Source organism: Juglans microcarpa x Juglans regia, chromosome 6D (genome assembly GCF_004785595.1).
Source record: "Juglans microcarpa x Juglans regia isolate MS1-56 chromosome 6D, Jm3101_v1.0, whole genome shotgun sequence".
NCBI lineage: Eukaryota > Viridiplantae > Streptophyta > Magnoliopsida > Fagales > Juglandaceae > Juglans > Juglans microcarpa x Juglans regia.
Window position 1 is genome coordinate 23,541,726 of NC_054604.1, and position 26,365 is coordinate 23,568,090.

General features: G+C 34.0%; 3 protein-coding genes across 4 annotated transcripts; 2 read left to right on the forward strand and 1 right to left on the reverse strand.

The window, feature by feature from the left end:
* Positions 1-3,373: 3,373 nt before the first annotated feature.
* LOC121235100 lies at positions 3,374-8,961 on the forward strand. Of its 2 annotated transcripts, XM_041131333.1 has the most exons (11): positions 3,374-3,710; positions 3,805-3,936; positions 5,567-5,640; positions 5,727-5,862; positions 5,967-6,089; positions 6,453-6,865; positions 6,944-7,222; positions 7,331-7,643; positions 7,729-7,853; positions 7,947-7,997; positions 8,680-8,961. In XM_041131333.1, the coding sequence occupies exons 1-10, from the start codon at positions 3,627-3,629 to the stop codon at positions 7,957-7,959; spliced, it is 1,692 nt and encodes a 563-aa protein (XP_040987267.1). In that variant the 5' UTR covers positions 3,374-3,626; the 3' UTR covers positions 7,960-7,997; positions 8,680-8,961. The 2 variants fall into 2 exon arrangements, with proteins under 2 accessions (XP_040987267.1, XP_040987268.1); XM_041131334.1 differs by lacking the exon at positions 5,967-6,089.
* A 1,493-nt stretch (positions 8,962-10,454) lies between these two features.
* LOC121268838 (putative invertase inhibitor) lies at positions 10,455-11,334 on the forward strand. The gene has a single exon (XM_041173105.1). It carries the CDS (start codon positions 10,658-10,660, stop codon positions 11,246-11,248), a length of 591 nt encoding a protein of 196 aa, XP_041029039.1. The 5' UTR covers positions 10,455-10,657; the 3' UTR covers positions 11,249-11,334.
* A 3,392-nt stretch (positions 11,335-14,726) lies between these two features.
* Positions 14,727-17,906, reverse strand: LOC121235793 (haloacid dehalogenase-like hydrolase domain-containing protein Sgpp). The gene is made up of 5 exons (XM_041132211.1): positions 17,657-17,906; positions 16,094-16,208; positions 15,489-15,640; positions 15,155-15,416; positions 14,727-15,059 (listed from the first exon to the last, which is right to left on the reverse strand). Exons 1-5 carry the CDS (start codon positions 17,689-17,691, stop codon positions 14,892-14,894), a joined length of 732 nt encoding a protein of 243 aa, XP_040988145.1. The 5' UTR covers positions 17,692-17,906; the 3' UTR covers positions 14,727-14,891.
* Between the last annotated feature and the right edge of the window lie 8,459 nt (positions 17,907-26,365).

The window sequence follows — 26,365 nt, forward strand, 5'->3', positions numbered from 1 at the left end:
AATACATGTAAAAAAAGCTAAAAAAATACCAAAATACTAGCGGGAACCAACGATGGCTGTAGTGCCATCCTAAAAATTAGAAAAACAATACTCTCATCACTGGTTCTTATAGCTCGGTATTACCGCTGGAATTTTTTTTATTTTAATTTTTAATTTTTCTTTTTTACTTAGTGATTAAGAAAGTATCTTTTAATAATATTTTGATTTTTTTATTTTTTAAAAAAATATTTAAAAGTGTAAAAAAATATATGTAAAAAAGACAAAATATACCTAACGGTAGGAGCCGTGAACATTGCACCGTCCTTACCTAATTTGCATGACATTTACTTTCTGCCAACATTACCCAAAACTGTAAAAAAATATACCAATATATTAAAATTACTTTCTTAATCATTAAGTAAGAAGAAAAAAAAAATTTGACCGACGGTCAAATTAGGTAGACAAAGAAGTTTTTCCCTACATCGAAATTGCAAGGATTCCAGCCTTGGTTAATCTCTTCTTCTTAAGTGTTTTGAACATCCCAGCTGATCCCTATCATTTTCCAAAGCGTTTTGAGAGTATTGCTGGGACAACTAGGGGTGCTAGCATGGTGCGGGGCGGGGGCACCCCCTCCCCGCCCCCCGCCCCGCACCATGCTGGTGTTGGGGGTTTTTCCCCCGCCCCCCGCCCCCGGGAGGCAGGGGCGGGGTCCCCTGCCCCGGTGCCGGGAAGGGAGGGCGAGGTCCCCCGCCCCGGTGCCGGGGGGCGGGGGAAAAACCCCCATCCGCCCCGCCCCCCGCCATTATGACTATTGTATTGCCTTGGCCTCCTATATAAAAATTGGCCTAGGAGGCCAAAGCAATCCAATGACTTGAATATAATTTTAAGTCTTTTATAAATTGTGTATATCTATATACAATATATTTATTTAATATATATAAATAATTTTTTTTTTTAATGTGGGGCGGGGGAGGGGGCGGGGCGGGGCCCCGCTGGGGTCATCCCGCCCCCGCCCCCGCTATGCCCTCTCTATGAGGGGCGGGGCGGAAGCTGGGCCCGCCCCCGCTGCCCACCCCTAGGGACAACCCCTACACTAGAGGCCCTACTCTGGGCTTGTTAAAGTATGAACTGTGATTTCGCATGCCCAGGTGACAAAACCCATATGTACCTTAGCCGCTTCTCTCTCTCCCCCAATGTATAAAAAGCGGACAAATCTACTCAATTTCTACTTTTTCATCGTTTTCTCGTTCTCATCATTTTCTCGTTATCTTATAATATGATATTATATCACATCATAAGATGATAAAAAAATAATAAAAATTAAACTGATAAATAACATTACTCATAAAAAATGAATCCCGTTTAGATAATGAAATTATTTCATTTCATTTTATTTTATCATTATAATTTTTCTAAATTCATACAAAATATAATAAATAATTCAACTTTTTCAAATCTTAAAATAATAATATTAAAAAAATAATATCCTAACAATATTTTATTATTTTCATATCAATTTATCTCATCTCAACTCATTATCCAAATGTCACTTAAGGGATCTTTAGAAATAATTTTCATTTCATCTTATTTCATTTCCTTCTCAAATATCATTCAAATATAAATACGTTTAAATTAATCATTATAATTTCTTTAAACTAATCATTACAACTTTTCTAAAATTTCAAACTAAAAAAAAAATAATTTAACTTTTTTAAATCTCAAAACAAAAATTATATTTTAATAATATTTTAACTTTATAATATTTCTTATTCAATTTTTTTCTCTTATTTTTTAAAATCTAATAAATACTTAACTCAAATTATATCACTATTGTCTGCAAACATCTCCTAAATGTAATAAGTTATATCTAATTTTAACCAAAACATCCAGAAATGATCTCAAATGGATAATTGCACTTTTAAACGAAGAACTTTATATATTTATATTATTTTAGATGAGTTAATATTTAAATAAATTTATTAAAATTAATAACAACAATAATGCCATTATTATTAATTAAACTCACACATAACAGATAACTGCATACAAACAAATGCCAGTCTTTCAAATATAAAATATCGTGATTAAAGAATAATTAATTCTATATATAGTTCGCTCTCAAAGTATTTGTTGTAAGATCTTATTACTGTTATTAACTTATTATTGTTTTTGTTTTTACATTATTTTTATTTTTAATAGTATGGTTTATATTACAGTTAAATGATAATTCATCCTTTTAGTTTATTTGAAATGTATTGTATTTACTTCATTTAAATAACAAAGAGTGTTTATTTATCAAATTTAGTGGATTATAAATTGAATAATCAAAATAATATATGAGAAATGACATTTACAGTTCTAAAATATGTAAATTTTACATTTTTTTTTATATAAAAATAGATAAATCTGAAATCCGTGTAAAAAAATTTTTTTTAAAAGTAGTGCTACTATACCACCCAAGTTTATCCATTTGGTGTGCGCTTTAGTGCAAATTATATTTTTTTAAAAATATTTTTAAACATCTTTAAATATTTATAAAAAATAAAAAAATATCAATACACTTTCTTAACTATTAAAGAAAAAAAATTAAAAAAAAATTTTGAAAGACAAAACTTAAATAGTTCCGTTGTACTAAGGCTTCGTTTGGAACATGAATTACTCTCAACTCATCTCAACTCAATATTATAACTTTTTCAAATTTCAATACAAAATATAATAAATAATTTAATTTTTTTAAATTTTAAAATAATAATAATATTAAAAAATAATATTTTATTATAATTCATTTCAACGTCCAAACTCATCCTAAATGTCATGAGAAGATATTTAATCGAATATAGGGCGTAACTGCACTGTAATGGAGTGGTTATTAAACATGAGACCTGGAAACACGGATGTTGGGGTAACATGCGCACCGAAGATGACATGGAATATGGGTTAATGAAACGGTAAGCATGGGTGAGGCGGGAGACGAAATTTGTTGTTCTGAAAAGTTCAGAAGTACACAACAACTTTCCTGATTTGATCTTCCAAGAAGACGATGACGAGCTCCGGGACATCTCTGCCGCTTCTGTATGGAAGAAAGCCACCGAGGTCGGAGCCAGAGTCGACGCCCTTCAGACCGCGCGCTCTCCATGATCTTCCGTCGGTGTGCAAGAAAAAAGAAATCGCATCTCGCACACCGCTAAAAACAAAAACAAAAAAAAATCGACCTTTTTTGCTTTTCCTTCGTTCTCTTTGCTTCCTTCTCCTTTTTTCTTTTTTTACCTCGAACATCATAGGCTCATAGCCCTCCTATAGGATGTTACAACTTTTTCTTATTTTATTCGGACAGTACAAGGTGGCGAGTCTATTCATGGATGATGAAGTTGGTCCTTTTATTCCAGGCTATGTTCTCATGGGGGACCCAATGGGCGCTCAAAAGACCCCCTGCACTGCTACCACAGCAAGTCAAGTCTCCGGCTTTAATAACTATGAGGGGCGCACACCCACGACCCACGCTCAGAATCAACCATGCCGACAGCACTGGAAATGAGAGAGGATTTCAGCATTTCTTGATTCTTTTGGGTTTAAACTTTAATTAGAGAAGTTTTCTCGGAGCTGAGAGGATTTTCTTGGAGCTGAACTATTAAAATAAACTGAGAAAAATGCAGGGAGGAGGGGAGGCACTCAATTTGCTGGTTGCTCTGGCAGTGATCTGCGCTTTTGCTTATGTCTACTCCGACATCGATGTGCGGTCTCTCTATCCCTGTCTTTGAGTAAATCTGGTTGTGTTTTATTTGCTCTGGTAATGAGCTGACATGATTATGTGGCGATCAACTGTAGGATCTAACTGAAACACTGTATGAGATACTAGATTTCTGCGTGGTAGCGGTTGTGATTATGCTTCTGGTGGTTCTTGTTTGGCTCCAAAGGGACACTTTTCTTAAATTAAGCAGTGAAATGTCTCGTAAGATTGTGAGTATCCTGAATTTTTCATTGTACTAAAAAGTTTATATAATTTATAAGAACAATGATCCTTTTCATATTTAATTTTATTATTTGATTTACACTGGCTAATTGATATATTTTTAAGTAGCTTTTTGAACCAACCACTTTAAAAAAATTACTTGAAATATAATAAGTCAATTAGTGTAACTGAAAATGATAAAATGTTTCGATTCATAATCAAATGTCACTTATGGCATCTGATTTTAATTTTATGTCTCTGTTTATTTAGTAAAAACTTTGAACTAATTATTTTACTGATCATCCTTTAAGAGTCGTGTATTTATCACGTTTCTTTTGTGCAAACCTTACTGTTGATTGCATGTTGAGGGAGAAGTTTATTTTAAAAATCTCTATCTTTAAACATCAGTGTAAAGTCATGTTGTTTTGTATGTGAGTGTGGACACAATCATATTCATCATACATTACTATATCATCCCTATTTTGGAACATCCATTAAAGTTTATAGGTAAAGCTCAATCCATTGGCGCCCCTTTGTCATTTGTGACAAAAAGGGGAGAGTAATTTGATAGTTTCGTGGTTGATGTTCTGACATTCTATATTTGTGTGGTTATTGTATATATTTTGTTTATCACTTGACGTTATGCTACATACATTAGCTTTTGAGCATACTGATCATTTTTGGATCTAACGAATTTTATTTGTCTTGAGTATGTTTAATGTTATAGTTCTTTATGCATTTAATGTTTTCATGCTTACATTTCTTAAGAATGTCTTTCATTCACGATTCAAAACTTAGTTTAGGTCTACTAGTGGCTTAATAGACTGAAATGAGTTTTGGGTGGATACTAGTTTGTTGGTTTGACTTGTGAAAGATTTTGTAATTTTTTTTCTCTCTCTGAATTGTTAAAGGAGAGATTATTATTTTTTAGGCTGGCACTTCGGTATCAAGCAATGCTTTGATATAATCTTAATTTTATAAATTAGATTTGATATTTAATTGTCCTAAGTCAAGGTACTTTAAAATCTAAGGATAGTATGTGTTGATATCAATCTCGAACAGAGGCGTATGCAGATTGGTCCTGGAAATCAATATAGAAGATTTCTTTGAACTTCAAATAGAGAAGCATGAATGACAAGTTGGTAGCAGAAGGTTCGCAAGTGGTAGTTTAATAAGATAAAGTTGATTTATATATAGGGCTGTATATAAACATGACTGTTTGACAAGCCGCTCGAGATTAACTCAGTTAAATTCGAGTTTGTCAATTTGTTTATTAAATGAGTCATTAGTGACCACAAAATTATGATTGATTATTAATCAATACTACTTGTATAAAACTCAACTCGATTCATATAAGCTTGTACAAACTAGAATAACTTCGAATTTATTACTGTTTATAGTATTTTCTCTATATTTATAATTAAAATATTTATTAATATTTGAAAAGATTAGAAGGTATCATGTTCATAATACTAAATATGTTACTTAAATTCTTATAAATATAATCATTGATGTATGTTTATATAAACTTTATAAAGATATGAGCAAAAAGTTAAAAGTTGTTTGTCAAGATTAGTTAATCGTAATGATGTTGGCCCTGTGGTTGACCACTTATTTCATGCTATGTTGTAATGTTAGGTGGGTCAGTGTAGACTCAAATGGCGGCTCAGACGAGGGACCGTCCAATCGACTTCAATCAATAGCCGTAGCAGGTCAAGTATTGCCAACTTCTTTTCTTGGCACTGCAGTAAATGAGTCGATGAGGACTGCATTTGTTAAATTTTATCTTTAACTGCAGTAGTTTTCTCAGAGCAGAGAGGACTTTCTCGAACCCAAGAAAACATGAGGAAATGCCAAGAATTAAGGAGGCAGTAAACGTTTTGGGGTCTCTGATAGTGATCTGTGCTTTCACTTTTGTCTACTCCGATAGTGATGTGATGTCCCACTATCTCTCACTTTGAGTATATACATTTGAATGTGTGTGCGTGTGTGGATAAATTTCTGTTATGACTAACAATTACAAGCTGATCAACTGTAGGTTCTAAACGAGATACTTGTATTTTGTTTGGTTGCCGTTGTAAATGGGCTTCTGGTAGCTCTTGCTCTCCAGACAGGGATGGACACTTTACTCGATCTAAGTTGTGAAGTATTTAATAAAATTGTGAGTTTCATAAATGTGAAGCAAGTACAAGCTAGATAATGTCTTTCAAATAATTACTATCACCAACAATGACTTTTGCTCGATTGCGTAATCCCCTTTTGAGTGATATGGATGATTAAAATTTAACTTTCTTTTGATGTTATGCCTTCTAACAACCCCATATCAACTAGGAGAGCTAGTCTTAGTTCATAAAATGGGAATTGCCTATATGGGCATCTATTATAAGTAAAGACTAGGGCATACATTTCAAATTAATAATACTCAGCACTCTAAGCATCCATTTGTGTGTATTACAATTCTATATCTATTATTGCAGCAAATAAAAGTACTGTTTTTAATTTTGTAGTTATATAATTATTACAGGTTAAGAATTCTGGAAATATCGTTCGACTGTTGGACCCAAGGGCATTCAGCTCTCGTTGCCATTGCCATACCATAAGGGAAGAAACTAGTGGTTTCATGATTCAAAGACTGAAACATAATGTAGTGAAACGAATCCGTGATGGAGTGTATCATGTCAATGTAGAGACCATAGGAGATGTCATATATAATGTTGCATCCCAGGATGATTCAACAAGTAGAGAATCCTACAATTTGGCTGCAGCATGCTCTAATGAGTTTGTGTTGAAGAGTCGTTATTATTTTCATCCGAACTGCAACCAAGTTTGCTATGCAATGGAGTACTACCAACAAAGTCTTGAGCAGTGGTTGGAAGAGAATTCTCTCTTTGATCATCAAGTGAAAAATCTGAATCCAGAGTTTCTCCAAATTCTTCGGTAATAATTGGATTCTTTGTCTTCTTCAATTCCAAGTTTTAGAGTTTTACTTGTTTCCTTCTTCCTTTATGTGGGTAGGGATGTTCTGAGGGGCATTGATTATCTCCACTCTGTGAAAAAGAGATGTCATAGAAATTTAAGTATGTTAAACGTTGTGATCGTAAATGGTCGGGCAAAGATTACAGGAATGGTAAATGATGCCGCAACCTCAAAGACTAAGCAAGATGATCAATTGGATTATAAGCACTTGGCCAACGTTGTTAGGACTTGCTTTGGGAGCGAACAACAAAACATTCCAACAGAACTTAAGTTGTTTCTTGCCTATATTTCAAGATCAAAAGATTCAAAATCCAGCCGGTATGTGAATAGAATGCTTGAAACATCTCTGTATACATATACATGCATAAAAACATACATATATATGACTTGAAATAGCTACCCCTAACTTTTCCTGATCTGGTTCAGGTTTCTCAATATCGAAAATCATCCAATTTTTCTATCCCCTTTACAAAGATTGTGCTACAGGGTGATGGCTCATACTTTCTTGTATTTTGGAAATGCAAAAAAGTCCTTTGGGTTGACACTAAATGACGAGCTCCAAAAATGCAAGTGGAAGGACAGGGTTAAAATATTTAAGGGGGTGCTTGATCGCCATAAGGAATTGAAGCATTTGTCAGGAAAACAGAAGAGAAAGTTCATGTATAAGCAGTCTGCCATATCTTTTATGAGGTTTGCCAGAAATGTCATTGTGCATCTTAAGGACAATTTCAGTCAACATGTAAGTTAAATACTTGATCCAACATAGTCTGTAATTGAACTAATTATATATCTGTTTTATGAATCATTGTTTCATGGTGATATAGTTAGGAAGCAAGAAATTGACAGCAGAAGAGGTCGAGGAAGAGCTTAATACATGCATGCCTGAGTTCATGCCCATCTTACATCAAGTCCTTGTTGACCATGGCCATCTTATGATTGTACATGATGCGTAAGTGGGTGGTGATGAGACACAGTTTAGTTGATTGTTTGTTTTATCTGGCCTGTCAACTTTGTGATAACTTGCTTTGATGATCTTTATCAGGGTTCTCAAGTGAAACTATTAGGATATTTCTCACAAATGGATATGAGACAGGTTTGTCAATGTTAATGCTTTGATTATCATATTGTTATCACATTTATTTATTCTTTTACTTTGTTCTGAGTGATGCTATATATACCACAACTTTTATTATAATCATTTGGGTTTTATCTAATTTGTTTCTTATTTGTTTATTTCTTCCGCCTCAAAATTTTGGAGTCTTTTATGTTATTTTTATTTCTAGGCCTCTTATAACAATGAAAAAAAACAGATCACTGGATACTTTTATAACATATATGGTTTAGTTCTTGACCCTTAGCATTCACAGAACTGAAAATGACTGCGAGGCCTTCATGAAGGCACTAACTATAACAAGGTCTATACGACGTAGTATACTCATAGTTCTTTCCCACGAAAACTGAAATCCACATGTAAGAATGAACTGGATGCCATTACCAAGAAAATGGGGAGAGATCTTCACTGTAAATCATAGATAGCCCCACTTTTCTTATTGCCAGAATTTTACAGACATATATTGATGCTCTACATTACAATTTTTTGTATAGTATTTCTTACCACTGCTCATGCATACTGCATATTTGCGTCCCTTTGACAGAATAAACTTGCTATTTGGCTAACATTGATTTCGATGCATTGAACAAAGTAGATGAATAGAAATGTGTGTATAATTAATGCCTTTCCTCGTATATGTTCCTGAATGGTAGTAAATCTGCAGGTGATCGATGTGATATTGTTCGGTGGTCGTTTAAGGGAGTGTGCATAAATAAATGTACAGCAACTGCTTTTGAACCTGTATTTGTACAAGTTGTGTGTGTGTGTGTATATATATATATATATAAAGAGAGAGAGAGAGAGAGAGAGAGATGTGGTTTATTGTGGTTCTGGACACAGACGGCGTACATGTATAGGGAAAAAATATAGGTCGCTTTGGTGAGGATCCTTTTCCTTTTGACTTATGTGATGGAACCGATTAAGCTAACATGATTTGCTTTCCAAATCAGCCTTGTTTTGATCCAAAAAATATGCTTGTTGTATTGCCCTTGGAGAACATTAAATAAAATAAAACTGTATGTGCTACAAGCTGGTTGGTGAAAAGAAAAAGCAAAAACATTGTGCTACAAGTCGTTTTAATAGAGATTGGGCTGGGGAGTCTTTTAGCCCAGAGTCATACCAGACTGTTGAAGATTTCTTTTTTATTCTTCGGAAGAAGAAAGGGTAGGATGGAAAAACCGAATAAAAGGGATACAGATGGCAGAAAGCCATAGGTGGATCCAAACCAAAAATTTTAATTCCACTAGAAAATTCAATGAAATCTCAGTTTGGATGAACTGGAAGACCATTAAGCCCACCAGTACCCTTGATGGAACCAGAACAGAATCTATTTCTGTTTTTCCTTGCTGCGTTTCAATGGATACTTCCAAATGGTGAACTTCTAGGTAGCTTCCTCAAGCTGCACATGAAGGTCTTGATGAACCTATTTATCCAACACTAATTATTCAACAAAGAAAGCAGTCTCTTCAAGCCATGTGAGTTTGTTTTTTTGTCTCCATAGTAGAAGGAATAGTGTTTAAGAGAACTGTTTGGTCTTATCTAGTAGGTACAAGGAAAGCCAATGGCAGCAAACTAGGAAGCTTCCTATATATATAAAATGTGTTGTCTGAAGTGAATCTAACTCCTTGAATGTATTATACACACGTTTAAGAAATGACTTCTCCTTTGTTGGTGGGCTCTAATGTTTCCAAAATTTTGTACGGTAACTCGACCTTGATATAAGAGTCATAATTCATATATTCGCCCCACGATGATCTTGAATTTTGTCATCTCTAATCATATAAGACAATGTGTCATATATTTAGTGGTTTTTATTAAGTAGATGACCTATCAATCTACTTAAATGCATCATATCAATTGTCAAAGGCCTGTGGCCTGGTTGGTATAACCCTCAACTTCCAAAATGGAGATTTGGAATTCGAAACCCCCATCTCCCAAATAAATAAATAAATTAATTAATTAATTAAAAAAAAAAAACCCATCATATCAGCTTGTGTAACTAAGAATGATTAAATTAAAGATAAAGGGTAACATTGCGCAAGAGTAAGTACTACTTTTACTCGATGGTTTCTATATATTTCTTTGAACAAGATTATTGTGTAGATTTTACCGAGTTGAGTTGATCGAATTGTACAAGCCCACTTCAGTGGTGACTTTCTGGGAAGCTTCTTTCCCATTCACAAAGTTCTCTATACATACACCCACTTATATATATTCATAGATATATTCAGTATTCCCACTGCAAAACCTTAATTAAGCATGTTTCTCAATATTTTCATCTGGCCAGATTTGTAAGAACGAATGTGTTCTGTAAAACATGAGCAACAATGCATTGTTGCATGCATGTAGCCCCTGGTGCCATATCTACCAAACCATCAATCCTTCTTCCTGTTATTTCCCAGACTGCAGGATTTGAACCCAAGATCCCATTTTTCCCATTTTTTCCCATCGACAACAATAGACATCCAACAAAGAAAGAGATAGTGGCATTTTCCTTTATGGTTTTCCAGGCAATTCTCCTCCTCCTTTGTGTATGTGTTTATTTGTATTATTATTATTATTTCTAATGAGCCAAGAAATGTCCGCAATATACACAGTTTGTCATACAATCTAGATAATTGACAAACCATCCTCAATACAAAATGTGGCACTTTTCTCACTTCTCTTTCTCCTTCTGTTTCTGCTGCCTCTGCATTTTCCTAGTAATCACCCCTCACCAAAAAAGCTCTAACATTGCTGCAACATCAGTTGACATAATCAACCAAACCTGCAAAACATGCGCCGATGAATCTTACACTGTCGACTATATCTTCTGTTTAACCTCACTCCAAGTAATCCCGGTCAGCCATGTCTCTAATCTTCACGGGCTAGCATTGATTGTGATGGAGTTAGCTCTGAGAAATGCAACCAACACAGTTTCAGGCATAAAAAAGTCGTTGAATGGCACAGCTTTTGATCCTTTTGCATTGGCTTGCTTAGAGAATTGCTTGGAACTGTACTCGGGCAGTGTCAGGACAATTGTGGATTCCATTGGAGCGTTTTTGTCTGAGCATTATGTGATTGCTAAGGTGTGGTTGAGCACGGTTATGGAGGCAGTGTCAACGTGTGAGGAAGGGTTTGCAGAGAAGAAAGGTGAAGTGCCACCATTGACCAAGGAGAATTATGATCTCTTTCAATTATGTAACATTGCATTATGCATCATCCACTTGCTTACCCCTCCTCTTCCTCCTTAATTGGTTCTTAAAGTATCTGTAATTTTTTTCTTCTTTTGCTTAAAATATCTGAGTCCAGCTGCTACTCAACATGTGGCATTCTTTCACGAGTAAATCTATTCATCATCCATTTTCTCATTATCCTAAACCCGAATAAAAGTACAGTAATAGCAAGCCGATATGTAAACACTTCATTGAGCCTATGCACTTAAGCGGATCAAGGTTCGCTTAAATTTATTTATGTTTTAGGATAAAAATAAATTATTGTTCTTCTGAGTTCAAAAAAGATAGTACTTCTAAAAAACCCCTTGTTACATCATTCCATGAATCTATAACCCGATTAAAACAAAAATGTCCTAAAACAAAATGGATTTCCGCTGCCAGGATTCCATCCTGTATTGTTTATAACACAAGCCATTCAATTGTTTACTCAATCTGAAGTATTATAACAAATGTTTTCATCATAGCTACTACGGCTCAAGCCCCAAACTTTTAGTTGAGATTGATTTCGATACCATTTATAACGACTTATGAAAAATACACACTGCAACTAAGCTTATATATTCTAAAAAAGATTAGTTAACGTTACGGTTAGAGTTTATTTTAATCGTTATAAAGAGTATGAATTTTTCCTTCTCATGAAATCTCACTCACTTTCCTAAATCAATTCAATGTATTACCAAATTAGTGGAAGAATTTGCCGCCTTCATCCGATGTGTGGGATCTTGATGATATTTCACATTATGATTGGTTTGAAAACTAAAAAGAAAAAGTAGGGAGTGGTGTTCTTAACCTGGTTGTTAATGGTGTGCATGCAACTTTTTTATAATTATTTTTACAATTTTATTTTAAATATAGCCCGGTTATATAAAATCTGAAATTCAAATAAAAAGTGTTTTAATATTTTTGAATAAACAACAGTACTATCACATTTATTTGTTGTAAAATAGCTTTATGAATATCATTATTCAACGAGGGGTGACATCTTAGGCTAATTCTTGCAATTAGAAGAGAGGTTGTCAATCTTTGAAAATTTTTAGGCATGGTTTGGATAGCAAAAGTCTCATATCTCATCTCAATATTTAAACTCTACAAACACACACTTTTCAATTTCAAATTTTTAACTTTTTCATCTAATGATTAAAATTATTTCAAACTTCCAAACAAAACACTAAAAACAATTCTAACTTTTTCAAATCTCAAAATAAAATAATATTATAACAATATTTTAACTTATAATATTTTTATTCAACATTTTTGCTCCCATTTCTCAAAATCTCATAAAACATCTCAACACAAATAATTTCACTATTATATATAAACTATTTTATTACTATTTATAAATCATCTCACCATCCAAACGAGACCTTAGTAATATGAGCGTAACTGCTGAGGAAAAAAGCCTAAGATATATGTGGAATTATGTTATAAAAAGGACTAACCAAAGTTAAAATTTGAACACCAAGTTACCAACGACTTTATCGTCCTAAGTAAAATATGAAATCTCATTTCTTCTATGAGTCGAGATATTACACAATAAGTAAAAAAAAAACTTCTTATTTTAAACTTCTTATTTTCTTGAAATCCTGGAATTTCCTTTACTAAAAGAACTTTCTCATAAGATATGACACTAAGGCTTCGTTTGGAACATAAATTCATCTCAACTCATCTCAACTCATCATTACAACTTTTTTAAATCCCAACATAAAATATAATAAACAATTCAACTTTTTTAAATCCTAAAATAATAATAATATTAAAAAATAATATTCTAATAATATTTTATCATCTCAACTCAACTCAACTCAACTCACTTCAACATCCAAACACAACCTAACAATTGCTAGTTATGACTGTGATAGATGAATATGTATGGTTGTAAGTGAATGGAGTCAGTCAGCTCATATATATACTTGGTTCTAACTAGGTTCTTTTGATTTATTGAGTTATTCGTAAATACTAATATTCATTTAAATATTAAATAAGCTAAATTTATATGAATAATTCTACTATCTGCCTCCTTCCCACATACACCACATGAAATGGTGATGTGGCTTGCTCTTTTTTTATTTTTATTTTTTATTTTAACGCAAACGTTTTGGTTTTAGACCCTAAATACCCATGCCCATACCCAAATCCGAGTGCATTATTTCGAATTTTGTTTCCCTTCCCCCACGTTCTTCCTCCCCCAGCCTTCACCGTCACCGTCTGGGATCTCCGACGAGACTGCAAAGCTGGCCACCAGTAGCAAGGAAAATACTTCACCACTTTCTGAAGAAACTGGGTTTGGATAACTGGTTCTGTTCCACCTATGTTGGAAAGCAAGCATGAAGAGTGGGCTAGAAGTTTTCACACGAATGGAGGTTACTTCCCTGAAGGAGACATCGGATGGGGCCAGTACCTTCGAGGAAGAAAAGGAGTTGACCATTTGAGATGAGTGGGTGCTATTGCTTCAGGTCTACATTCTCATTAGTTTCAAGCCATCTACTCGAACAAGCTTGGAAAGAAATAGCCCAAACTTTGACAGAGACTAATTTTGGCAACTGGGGACTAACAGGGAGAAGATGAAATCGTCACGAGAGAGAGGGATTTTTCCTTGGGGATTTAGCAAATGGGAGAAGATGAAATGGATTCACGGGAGGGAGAGGGATAGGGATTTCTCAGGATTTAGCAATTGAACCGGACTGTAAATAGACCAGTTTGCCACATCAGCTTGTGTGGTGTGTTATTTTAAAACCGGATGAAGAATAGAATTTTCCAATTTATATAAGCTCGGCTCGGCTCGACTCGACTCGACTTAAATTCGTGAACAAAACTCGTATAGACTTAACTCATATTGTTTGAGCTCAGAATGTGTACATGTTAGGCTACTTCACAACATAATCTGCATGCTCGCCAATTGTGCATTCCACGGAAAAAAATCCTTTCCTTTTTGTTGGGCGAATATTGGCCTGAGTGTAACTATCAATTGCATGCATTTCCTTTCCCTTCTTTCATTTGTACTAATCCTTTAAAACAAGATAAGAGGGGTCCTCAGGGGACAGGCTCGCTAGACTTCACATTCCAAGCACCTCATTTCCAGAGGTTTCAAATTTTCTTTCAAAGATGTAATATACGGCAAAAATCCGATGTTTTAGCTTCTATCTGCAATTCTCACAATTATGGTTTTTCTACTTGTAGAGCTCAGCATAGCACTGAGGGTCTATGCATGGCAATTACTTTCTGCGAACATTACCCAAAACTGCTCTGACATACATCGAAATTGCAAGGGTTCCAGCCTTGGTTAACCTCTTCTTCTGTTCTCTGAAGTTCCCTAGAAAAAGAAAGACAATATCTCGCTACATGACAGCCTTCACCCTTCTTCCTTTTTAAGAGTAGGCATCGTTTTGTTTTCAAGAACATGTAAATACAGCAATATATGTCCACACTATATCATGTCCAAAGACAACATCATATCTCCATACAAGCACAAAAAATGGGGTAATTAGCCTCGTTGACATTAAGGTCAAAAGTTACTGTAAATTTATCATTGAACGAACAATAATGTATCAATTGCAGTTAAAGCGGCTAAAGGTGGAGGACCAAAGGGCTCATCTACAACATAATTATTTAGGGTTTTGCAAGGGCTTTTATGAATATTTGAAGATGAAACTGTAGAAGTACCTCATTTCTTATCAAGTTCTTCAAGAGCTGCCCATAATTTTGGGTCTTCGTAATCCTTGACAAGGAAGGCAGGCTTTGCTTCCAACAGAGAGTGTTCGGGATTTCTGGTAGTTAGACCAACAACCGGCATCCCAGCTGCCACTCCGGCCTTAATTCCTGAAACAGAATCCTAGCAGAGCAGAAAAAAGGAAAAAGAAATCAAAATCACTGAGAGCACCCAATAGAATTAATTCTGAAAGTACATGACCTGAGAAGAGAGCAGACCTCGAATACAAAAGTGTGATCCTTTGATACATTTAGTATTTCAAGAGCCTTCAAGTAGGGATCTGGGTATGGCTTGGCATGCTTGCATTCACCTCCAATAATGAGAGCATCAAAGAAATCTGACAGACCAAGCTTTGAAATCATGAGTTCAGCATTTGGTCTTGGAGCATTGGTAACTGCAGCCCGTTTCAACCCCCGATCTTCAATCCATTTTTTCACTTTATATAGGCCATCCACCGGCTTCAATTGTTCTTCAGCCAATCTGTGTTGTTTCAGCAAAGAAATTATATCGTTTCTGCTTGAAAGAAACTTCAATTAGAGATGAAGAGTGTACCTCCGAAACATAGCTTCCTTATCATCTACGAACTTCAAGCCCCGTTGAACATCATCAGGGAAGAGTGATGCAGCAATATCATCATTATGCTTGCCAGCAATATTCTCGACAAAGAATTCCTCAGGAATTGGAACTCCTCCATTAAAACCAATCTGTAGACCACCACAATTTCTGTTAATCCTCCGTAATTATTGTCTAAATGGTACAAATGAACTTTGTTAAACAACTATGTGCAATGGCATTTTGTCATGGAGAATGTTTTCCTCAGATTTTAAGTTAATACAAAGGAGGAGCTTTTTTCAATGACATGGAACCTCATCAAGGTAAGGCCCTTCGCACCCACCCATCCCTGGAGAGTAAACCCTGGATTCACGACCTCAGCTACCAAAATTGTGAATCAAGTAATCCAGGGAAACTCCTATTGTGGAATTGAACCCAAGATATATGAGCCCACCTTTTGACCACTAAGCTATTCCCTGAATTTTTCTTGTGAATAAATCAATGTCCTTTTTGGCATGAAAGAATGTGATTTACAAAATATAGAAACTTGGTAATAGATATATCAATATTTTTGAGATAATCTTTCTCTGTTTTAATAAGTCTACCTCTTGAAGCATTTCTCGGAAGGCATAATAGTGAAGCGGATCTGAATCACATAAAGTTCCATCTACATCAAATAGCACTGCTTGAAGAGGAGCAAGTGCAGCGAGAGAACTTTTGCTGGTTCCACAAAATGAAGATAAGGAAACAGTACAACCCAGAGACATTTGTAATAATTTAAAAAAATTACTATAATTGGAAGCACAGCTTATCAAGAGTGCAATAACCAGCAACTGATCTTCATGTATTGTAGGGTAACTATTGGATGGCCTTTCAAAATAAAATATTATGCTGCTTGGTAGACAACTACACCCTCATACAGAAGACATGATATTATCAAGGCATAAAACTTGTCAACAATTGCCAGAGAAGTGCCAATCTTAAATATCTTATAATTCTCAGTTCCCCAATCTACAAAACCTACAAAGACTCCCCATCTAACGGTTGAACATTCACACGGGAAGAAAACTACTACACCTCCAAATATAAGATAATAAGATAATACTAAAATAAAAAAATCGAACCATTTCAGTTCCCTTAAGTACTTGAAATACATATCCCCAATTTACAAGCAAACACAACTGACAATTAACAATTGTCTTATGTGCATAAATCATCAGCAGCTATCACAGATATTTAGGAATATAGATACTCGTACTCATCCATGAACCCGGCAAAGTCTCTATTAATGTATTACTAACTATAAATCTGTAAATTTCCAAAATAGTTAAAAAAAAAAAAAAAAACAGAGAGATGATGATGATAAAGTTGGTCAATTAAGGAGATTAAATCCTGAAATTTTAGTGACTATGCTAAACATCAGTTGAGTATTAACCGTAAAGTGTGACAATTGCTCAATAGAGGAAATAAGACAGATAACCAGAAAAAAAAAAGCTACCGAAGGAATTAGTAGCCAGCATTTGATATGCAATCAACTACGTCGGAGACCTTGCACATTCACGAGCAGAGAAAACTATTCCACGTCCATATATAGCATGAGAACAATGATGAGCATTAACAGAGTGAAAGACTGAATTTTACAATAACACTATAAAAAAGAAAGACAGGCCTTTGTCAACTGAATTCAAGCGGATGGCATCAAAGAAATACGCAAGTAACACTTCCCACAATACACGTTTGATCGAAAAATATTTCTTAACAAGCCCACTGTTTGAAACAAATCGAAAGTAAAATCTCACATGCACAAAATAACAAATTTCTGGATTTTGATGAAACAAAATAGAACCATATCCAGACTAAGGGAATTTCTTACCGGTTAGCATTAGCGCAATCATATCCAGAACGTAAAAGAAACCAAAAGATCACGTGATGGACTCGAGAACAATCACATGACACATACAGTACCACAAGATACGTAGGAGAAAGCAAAAACGAAACAGCTACCAAATATAAGGACTTGATAAAGCATTGTAACAAGACTCCTAAAACTTGTCCATCAATGGCAGCGTGTAGTATAATTGATGAGGAATAAGAACAACCCAGATCATATTTGCTGCCATTTTCCAAGAAAGATCGCATCAAAGCACAAAAAGAGTCAGAAACCTTACCTCTCCACAGAACATTCACCGTTTGGGGTTGTCATGGTTTGTGGGTCTGAGGTCGAAGATTATGTAAGGATTTTCTTTGCCAATAATTGTTTGGAGAAATGAGCACTTGAGAGCCGATCGAAGAATTTGCCAATGTGAAGTTTGAGGCGGAATAATTGAATAGGAATAAACAAAGAAGAGAATCTACCAGAGAATCTATTGCGAAGGCGGAAGCTGGTTTCCTTTTTCTATTTCTTTAATTGTTTAGTTGGGAATAAAAAAATTCAATTTTTCATCCTCACTACATATTATATATGATTTTTTTATTTTTTATTTTCTTATCAAATATGTTTTTATTTTTTTTTCTTATTAAATATGTAGTAGATGATATTAAAGAGTAAAAGAATTTAATTAATTAATTTAGTTAATTATAAAAAATAATTTAATTAAGTTAGAAAGAATAAAATTAAAAAAAATAAATAATAAATAAAATAAAAATAAGCAGCGTGTAGGAATGAGTAGCCGATTACCCAACGTGCGATATCTGCCCCAGACTTTCAATAACATAAGAGTGGCGGCTACCGACCCTCACATTTTTATTTATTTACTTACTTATTTAATATTTTAAAAAAATAAAAAAAATACCTCAATATATTTAAATCATTTTCTTAAAATCATTTCCTTTTTAGGGAAAATGATAGGGATCCCGTTAGGGGATCCCGTTCATTTATCCCGCTTCAATTCTTTTCTTTTTTTTTAGTTTTTTTACATAATGATTAAAAAAATGTTATTTAATAATATTGAAAATTTTTTTCTTTTTTAAAAGTATTTAAAAGTGTCAAAAAATGATGTGAAAACAATATTTAAAAGTGTTTTTTTTTTCACATCATTTTTTTAACACTTTTAAATATTTTTAAAAAAAGAAAAAGATTCATAATATTATTAAATAATATTTTCTTAATCACTGCATTTAAAAAAAATAAAAAAAAGGGGCTGCTTGAATGGGATCTTCTAGCGGGATCCCTAGTATTGCCATTTTATTAAAAATCTTCTTTTTTGACGAAGGAATACCGTATATATAACCAATGCTTGAAACAAAACTTATTCTAAAAAATTAACTAAAAGCCATTATGAGCAAATTAAATCCAAATCAACAGACTATCAGCAACCAAGTCAAACCGATCCGTGTAACATGCAGACCACGACATAAATTCACTTCGTGTATCGCAAAGAAGGCAAACCCAGCCTATCTACTTTCAGAATTCCTTTAAGAAGATGAGGAAGATCAACAAACTAACTCCAAGTCCTGGAATCCAAATCCGAAACCATACGAGCTAAGAAATCAACTGCCGCATTAGACTCCCTATAAACATGCCCAACCACAAACTTCAAAGAAGGAAACAACTCTTGAATCTCCTCCCAATAATTCTCAAGATACCATATACCGCATCAATTCCTTTGTAGCCAAGTAACCACCAACAATGAGTCCAATTACTTCAACTTTATACCAATTACCCTACAATGTCTCAAGCCAAAAAGAAGTGTCATAAGTTCCTCCGAATTATTCGTGCCATGACCCAAACAAGCCGAGAATGCCAACGTCAACCGACCCTCATCATCCCTTATTACTCCCCCCGCCCCCATCAGAACGGGGTTACCGAAACAACACCCATCAACATTCAACTTGTGCTACCCTTATGCCGGTTTATGCCAACGAACAAGTGCCACTCGCTTGTACTTAATGCCTTTTACCAGAATAGAAAAGGCATCTAGAATCTTTGCATTGCCCATTTGAAATTTTTTTCCAAACTTTAGACTAATCCCCACCCAAGCAATAGCTACCTTAATTGACCATCAAAAGGACTCCACCGAATCCATACGACCTTTAATCCATGCCTTACATCTCCAAATCCAAAGGGCCCACGTTACTATAGGAGGCACAAGACCAAGTAAAGTACCTTTCTGTGAAGCATGAAATGCCTGACGGAACCATACTTCCACTGTTTCCTTCCAAGAGCAAGATGAGCCAAAAGGAATGCCAACACTCACGGACACACATCTCCAAATTTCCTTGACTAACGAACCACTAGCCAAGACATGATCCTAATCCTCCACATGCGCCACTGCGCAACATGCACACTTTGAAACCATTAGAATACCCAATTGACGCACACGATCATCAACACTAAGGCAAACATTAAGAGCCTTCCACATAGTAATCGTGTACTTTTTTGGAAGAGTAGCATGCCAGATCCACTCAGCCCAACGAACTTGCAGCGCCTTAAGTCGAACACACTCCCAAGCACTCTTAGAAGATAACTCACCATTCAAAGTAGGGGTCCAAATTAGTACATCAAAACCTACCTTATAATTACCAAGGCATTCCGAAATTTCTTTAGCTTTATCCTTCCCAACCAGATTAATAATCAAACTCACGTCCTAGCCATTCTCAACTCTGCATCCTCTAACCTGCAGCATTGAACTACCAAAAATATCAACCTCAACCACAATAGGACCCGAACTCAACAAGTTATCATGCCAAAAGGACACATTCCCATCTCAAATCCACCATTTAGAATTACTAAGCACTTTTGTCATACATCTCACAATACCCTTCCAAAACCAAATGCCTCTAGGTCCTCCCACCAAAAAAATATGCTTCCGTTTGACATACTTCGCTTCAAAATACTGCCCCCACAAAGAAGTATCAGTCAAGAGTTTCCAAGAGAATTTCATAAAAAAGAGAAGACTGAACTTCCTCCAAGCAACGTAAACCCACACCACCCTCCCAAATAGGCTTACACAATTTTTGCCAAGCCATCCATTTACGCTTAGGCTTACAATCCGAGAATCCCAAAGAAACATTACTCATAAGAGAAGATAACTTACTAAACACAGCCTTCGGTTCATGCACAACTGAGAGAATTTGAACAGGCATACAATCCACAATATGTATGAGCAATAGAAGCCGAGCACCACTTGATAACAAACGATTCTACCCTCCCCCCAACCTATCCTTGATGCGAGCTATTAAATCATCAAAATGACACACCTTTAGCCTCCCGGTAATCAAATGAGCACCCAAATATTTCACCGGAAAAGATCCAACCGAATATCCTGTCAATCGTAACAAACTCCTATGCCTAGCAGTAGAAAAATAATTAGGGAAAAAAATAGAGGATTTCTCAATGCTCACTACTTGACCAGACCAAGTCTCATATTGCCTAAAAATTTCCCAAGATCGGCCACCATTACCAAAAACCATAATATCATCCGCATACAATAAATGAGAAATTAAAAGTGCACCTTGAGGATGATTGAATGGTTTAATAGATCCCGTAACAAAGCTTTTTTTCAATAACTTGGACAACACCTCCTCTACCAAGATAATTAAATACGGTGATAAGGGATCTCATTGGTTTAGTCCACGTCCACAAGGAAAAAAAAACCTTTCGCAGTGTCATTCATGATGACAGAAAACCAAGAGCCTTTGATACACTGACTGATAAGCCCACAAACCCATGAGAGAAGCCAAGAGATCTCATAACATGCAATAAAAATTCCCAATCAATGCTATCGTAGGCTTTCGCCATATCCACTTTAATTAACACATTACCCCCACAGACACCCTTGTTAATTTGGCAAACCATTTCTTGGGCCAAAGAAAGTTATAAAAAATACTACGACTCAGTAAAAGGGCCCCTTGTTCAAGCGAAATCAACCTACTCAAAATAGGAGATAACCTCTTAACCATAATTTTGGAGCAGACCTTATAAACCACCAAGCATAAGCTAATAGGTCTAAATTTATCAAATCCCGAAGAATTTGACACTTTTGGAATTAAAACAATAGAAGAAGCCATATAAAACCTTGGAAAATAAGAACCCCTAAAAAAATCTCATACCGCCTCTACCGCATCCACCTCAACAATATCCCAACACGCTCTATATAAACCCGATCCAAACCCATCCGGGCCCGGACTACTATCAACTAGAATAGAATACATTACCTATTTGACCTCTTGGATTGAAGAGAGTTGCATAAGTACTTGATTGTCCTGCTCCAAAACATCTGTATCAATTAAAGAAGACAAATTTGGCACTTCCTGCTGAGGACGGGCCCTAAGAAATTCCTTAAAATAATCTACTACTGCTAAATGGATTTCCTCTGGATTCCGCAGAACTGTGCCATCCCTTAGATTCATGACATGTACCCTATTTTTAAACATAGAGACAAAGGAACGAAAGAACTGAGATGAGGCTTCTGATAAGTGTATTTTTATGTGATTTTTATTACTCTTTTATTTATGAAAAGTGTCAATTTTTCTCCAATTCTATTGATTTTATTTTATTTCTATATATTTTTCTTTATTTTCTTGGATTTGAAGAAATGAGAAGATTTAGTGCAAAATGAGAGCATTTTGGTATAAAAGAAGAGACTACGGATCCAAACCAAAGAAAGCGCGACCAGAAGGCGCGACAAGAAGGCGCAACCAGAATTGGCAACTAGAATTGGCGACAAGAGTTAGGAGATAAAAGAGATATTTTACCTTCTGGGCGAGAAGACTTGGCGCAAGGCTCCGGGCGACTAGATTGGGCAACCAGTCTAAACGAACAATTTAAGCGACCAACCTAAACGACATCGTGGGCAACAAATAATAAAGGCGAGCAGCTTTACTGCTCGGTAGGTTGGCAAGATTGTTCTATCATTTTGGTCGGGAGTCTTACCTCTCAGTAGGCGAGGAGACCAGTTATATTCAGCGCACACGGCATCTACCCGATGGGACCCTTTCGAGTTCTGCAATCAATCTGCTGACCACCAAATCTTCCTGAACTCAGTAAATCAAGCCGCTTATTACTGAATCTTCCATTTTAGATAATTCTGTTATTCTTAGGATAATTTCTTTTATGTTAACTTTTATCTTTAGAAACTATTTTTCAGATCTTGTAGCTGCATTTATCTTGTTTCTGGATTTGAAATTTTGACATCTATTTAATCCAATCTTGTGGGATGAATAGAGGAGAGGAAAGTCTAAGTTTTAGATTTCAATAGTCCAGAGTTTATCATTTAATTTTCTTTCAAAGGGGCAGATCTGGGGAGCAGAGGCGAGAGTCACATGCTTCATCAACCAACTCCAACGAAGAACACTAGTTTTATTTTTTTAGATTCGTTATGAACTAATTTTATTTTCTAGAGTTTTAATGTAGTCTAGCATCGAACACATAATTTATATTCTAACTTTTTTTATTTTCAATATTTTCATGATTAAGTGTTTAGTCCTTGTTCTTAATGTTTGCAATTTTCTAACTAATTATTGTTTGATCTATTGAATCGCAATGAGACCAAGAAGTGATTTGTGATTAAAGCTCTATGATTAAGCACCATTAGTTGAGCGAAAGTAGAGATACTTTACCGCAATTAATGTGATTTTCAAGAAAAATCTAAAGAACTTAACGAGTCTCCAATTAGTTAAATTCACATAAAGATATAGAGTTATTAGTTGGAGATATTTTTGGTATTGTTCGAGAGAAAATATTGAATAGTTAAGAGATTTTTATTATCAACTTGGGATAATTAGAATTCTATAACAATGAAGAATAAATTGTGTGGGATTTGCTAGGTGAAATCAAACGCTCTAGATCTATTCTTATTATTTTTAAAAATCTTAACTTTAATGTTATTTTCTTCAGTTTAATTTAGATAATCTATTTTTCAAATTTCGATTTTTTAAATAGTAATTAATTTAGTAAATTTCAATACTTAATAGCATAATTATTCCTTGTGGATTCAATATCCGTTTTCTTTAAAAATATTTTACTATTTGTTACGATTCTATGCACTTACAGATATTTTCAGCATAACAACTCCCCCTTGTTCCAACCAATTCAGATTCACCTGCTGAAATAATCTGGTCTCTTCCCTCTGATTCCAAACCGCAAGTTCTTCTCTTATAACCAATAGATCTAAGTCAACCTCCTCTGAAAACTGCAACTGAAGACTAGCTTCAAATCTCTCAATCTGATCCTAAGGCTTTGAATTCTCTCATCAGTCTTGCCTAAAAAATGAAAATTCCATGCCTTAAGAGCCACCTTTAATTTTTTTAACTTGCCAACGAGACGAAACAATCCTGATTCCGCAGAAGATACCTGCCAAACATCCTTCACCAAATCCAGAAACCCAACATGAGACAACCACATCTGTTGGAATTTAAAGGAAATTGGACCATACCGAAAACCCCCTAGAGCCAACTCAATATACATAGGTGCAGATCTCCCACCAAGTTACTGAAGAAAAATTTGGAGTCTTTGGTAAACCGTGAAAGTTAAGAATTTGAGAAAGTTCAGAAATTTTTTTGAGATACATATTTTTTAAAAAATTTAAAAAATGTTTATATTTCATTCCAATTCAAAAGTTGAGAAAATTGTCTTTACCTTGAGTTATTACTCATTCTTCATTTTATTCTTAGACCCCTGTTTACGGAATGAGATGAGATGAAAATTCTATAAAGAAAATAATAGTATGTCCTGTGAGTTTGTCCTCTAATTTCAATCACTCATGTATTTAGTTTTTTTTCTTAATAATTAAGGAAGTGACTATTAGTGTATTGATGTATTTCTTTTATTTTTAAAAAGTATTTAAATATGTTTAAAAAATATGGAAAAGAAAAAAGAAAAAAAAATTAAAATGTGCAAATTGCACTAAGGGGCAAGCTCAGTGGTCAAATCTAGGCGACACACCATTATCACCCAATTTGTAAATAATAATAAAATAGTTTGTGAATATATGTAAAATGATTTGATTAAGATATTTTATTGGGTTTTAAGAAAGCAGAAAGAAAAAATGGAATAAAAATATTATAAAATAAAAAATATTTTTATAATATAATGTTTTTAACATTACTTTTATTTTGAAATTTGAAAATGTGGAATATTTTTTTATATTTTGTTTGGAAGTTTGAAAAAGTTGTAAAGATTAGATGAAAAAGTTAAATATTTGAAATTAAAAAGTATTCATATTTGAGTGATGTATGAGAAGAAAATAAGATGAAATAAAATGATATGAGATGGATTCCCAAAGTATAAAAATTATTAAGGTATGAAAATTATTAATTCATACCTTAAATCGAAGTATGTTTCACTCAACACCATTTATTCAAATCTTACATGAAGATTTAAGATTGTCTCGAATGATCCATTTTTTATTAAAAAATAATAAAAATTAAAGGTGTAAGTTATATAATATGTAAAATGAAACATTTTGTAGTTAAACATTAAGGTACAAAATAAAAATAAGTGAAAATTTGTGGGTGAAGAAATAATTATCCATAAGTTTTTACATGTTGAGATTATTCACTAAGAAAAGTTTAATCACCACATGAATGAGAAAAATGAATAGAACAATTGTCAAATGATTCTATTTATCATTTTCTAAAATATTTAAAAATTGAATTTTTTTTTTATTTGCAAGTCATGTGTAGAACATTAAAATAATGCTAGATGCAATTATGTATTGTGTAAGCGTCACGAACTCCTTTTAAAAAAAAGCACAGGGTCCACTATTAAAAAATGAATAATGATAAGGTTACTACTCTACTACTACCCATCTACTACTTTTTTTGTATTTGATTTTTTTTAATTTTTTATTTTACTTAATGATTAAGAAAGTGAGTATTAATAAAATTATATATTTTTTTATTTTTTATTTTAGTAATTAAGTATGTTAAAAAAATACTTAAAAGAAAATGAAAACAAAAATAAAAAAACTTGAAATGTGCTTAGGTAGTAGGTGGGTAGTGATAAGGTACTACCCTTAAAAAATAACACACTTAACACGTTACTAACGTGACGTAATTTGATTTGAAAGAAAATTTTTAAAATTTGAATTTTATAAATTAAATCTTACTATATAAGTATGTGAATGGATAATATAATGTATTGAGTAATACTAGATATAGTTAATGTATTGAGTAATACTAGATATAGTCATGAGTTATGCAAGTGTTGCACACTTTTTTTGAAAAAAAGTGTTGTCTTCTATTAAAAAAATTAATTTTTTCTTGTGGGTCTTTTTTTATTCACTTTTTTTAAAACGAGTGTACAATACTTGCACATTCTATAACTGTAAATATCATTTCTCTTTTCTCATAGAGTTAAATTTTTAGAATGAATAATGTTTAGCATATATGAAAGATAAAGAAATTTCTAAGGGTGTCAATGCTGTAGCATGATTTTACATTAGAATAAACAGATTAGATCTCATCGCTTGTTCCTTTTGAAGGAAAACATGATGCGTAGCAGAAGACCTTTTTCCGAGTACTTGTCCCAAGGGTGAGAGGTAAATGGTGGATGAAAAATTCTATCACAAATAGCTAACTCAATTTTATGGTTTTAAACTAATGACTTTTAAAATAGGCTGTATTATTGGGGAAAATAAAGAAAAGGAGAAGAAAAGCAAAAAAAAAAAAAAAAAGGAGAGGGAGAGAAATTCATAAAAAAAGTATGCATTGATAAATAGTATCAATCCAAATGTAAGTTGGAATAGCAATAGAAAAGGCATTACTAAATTCCTTTATATCATGGATAGAGACAGTTGCGAAGCCAACAATTTTTTTGAGAAGGGCCAACTTTTTTTACCGTGTGACACATTTATATAAAATAAATAGAAATGAAAAAATCATAAAAACATTACCACATATAAAATAGGATCACGATAATTTGCTACTTACACATA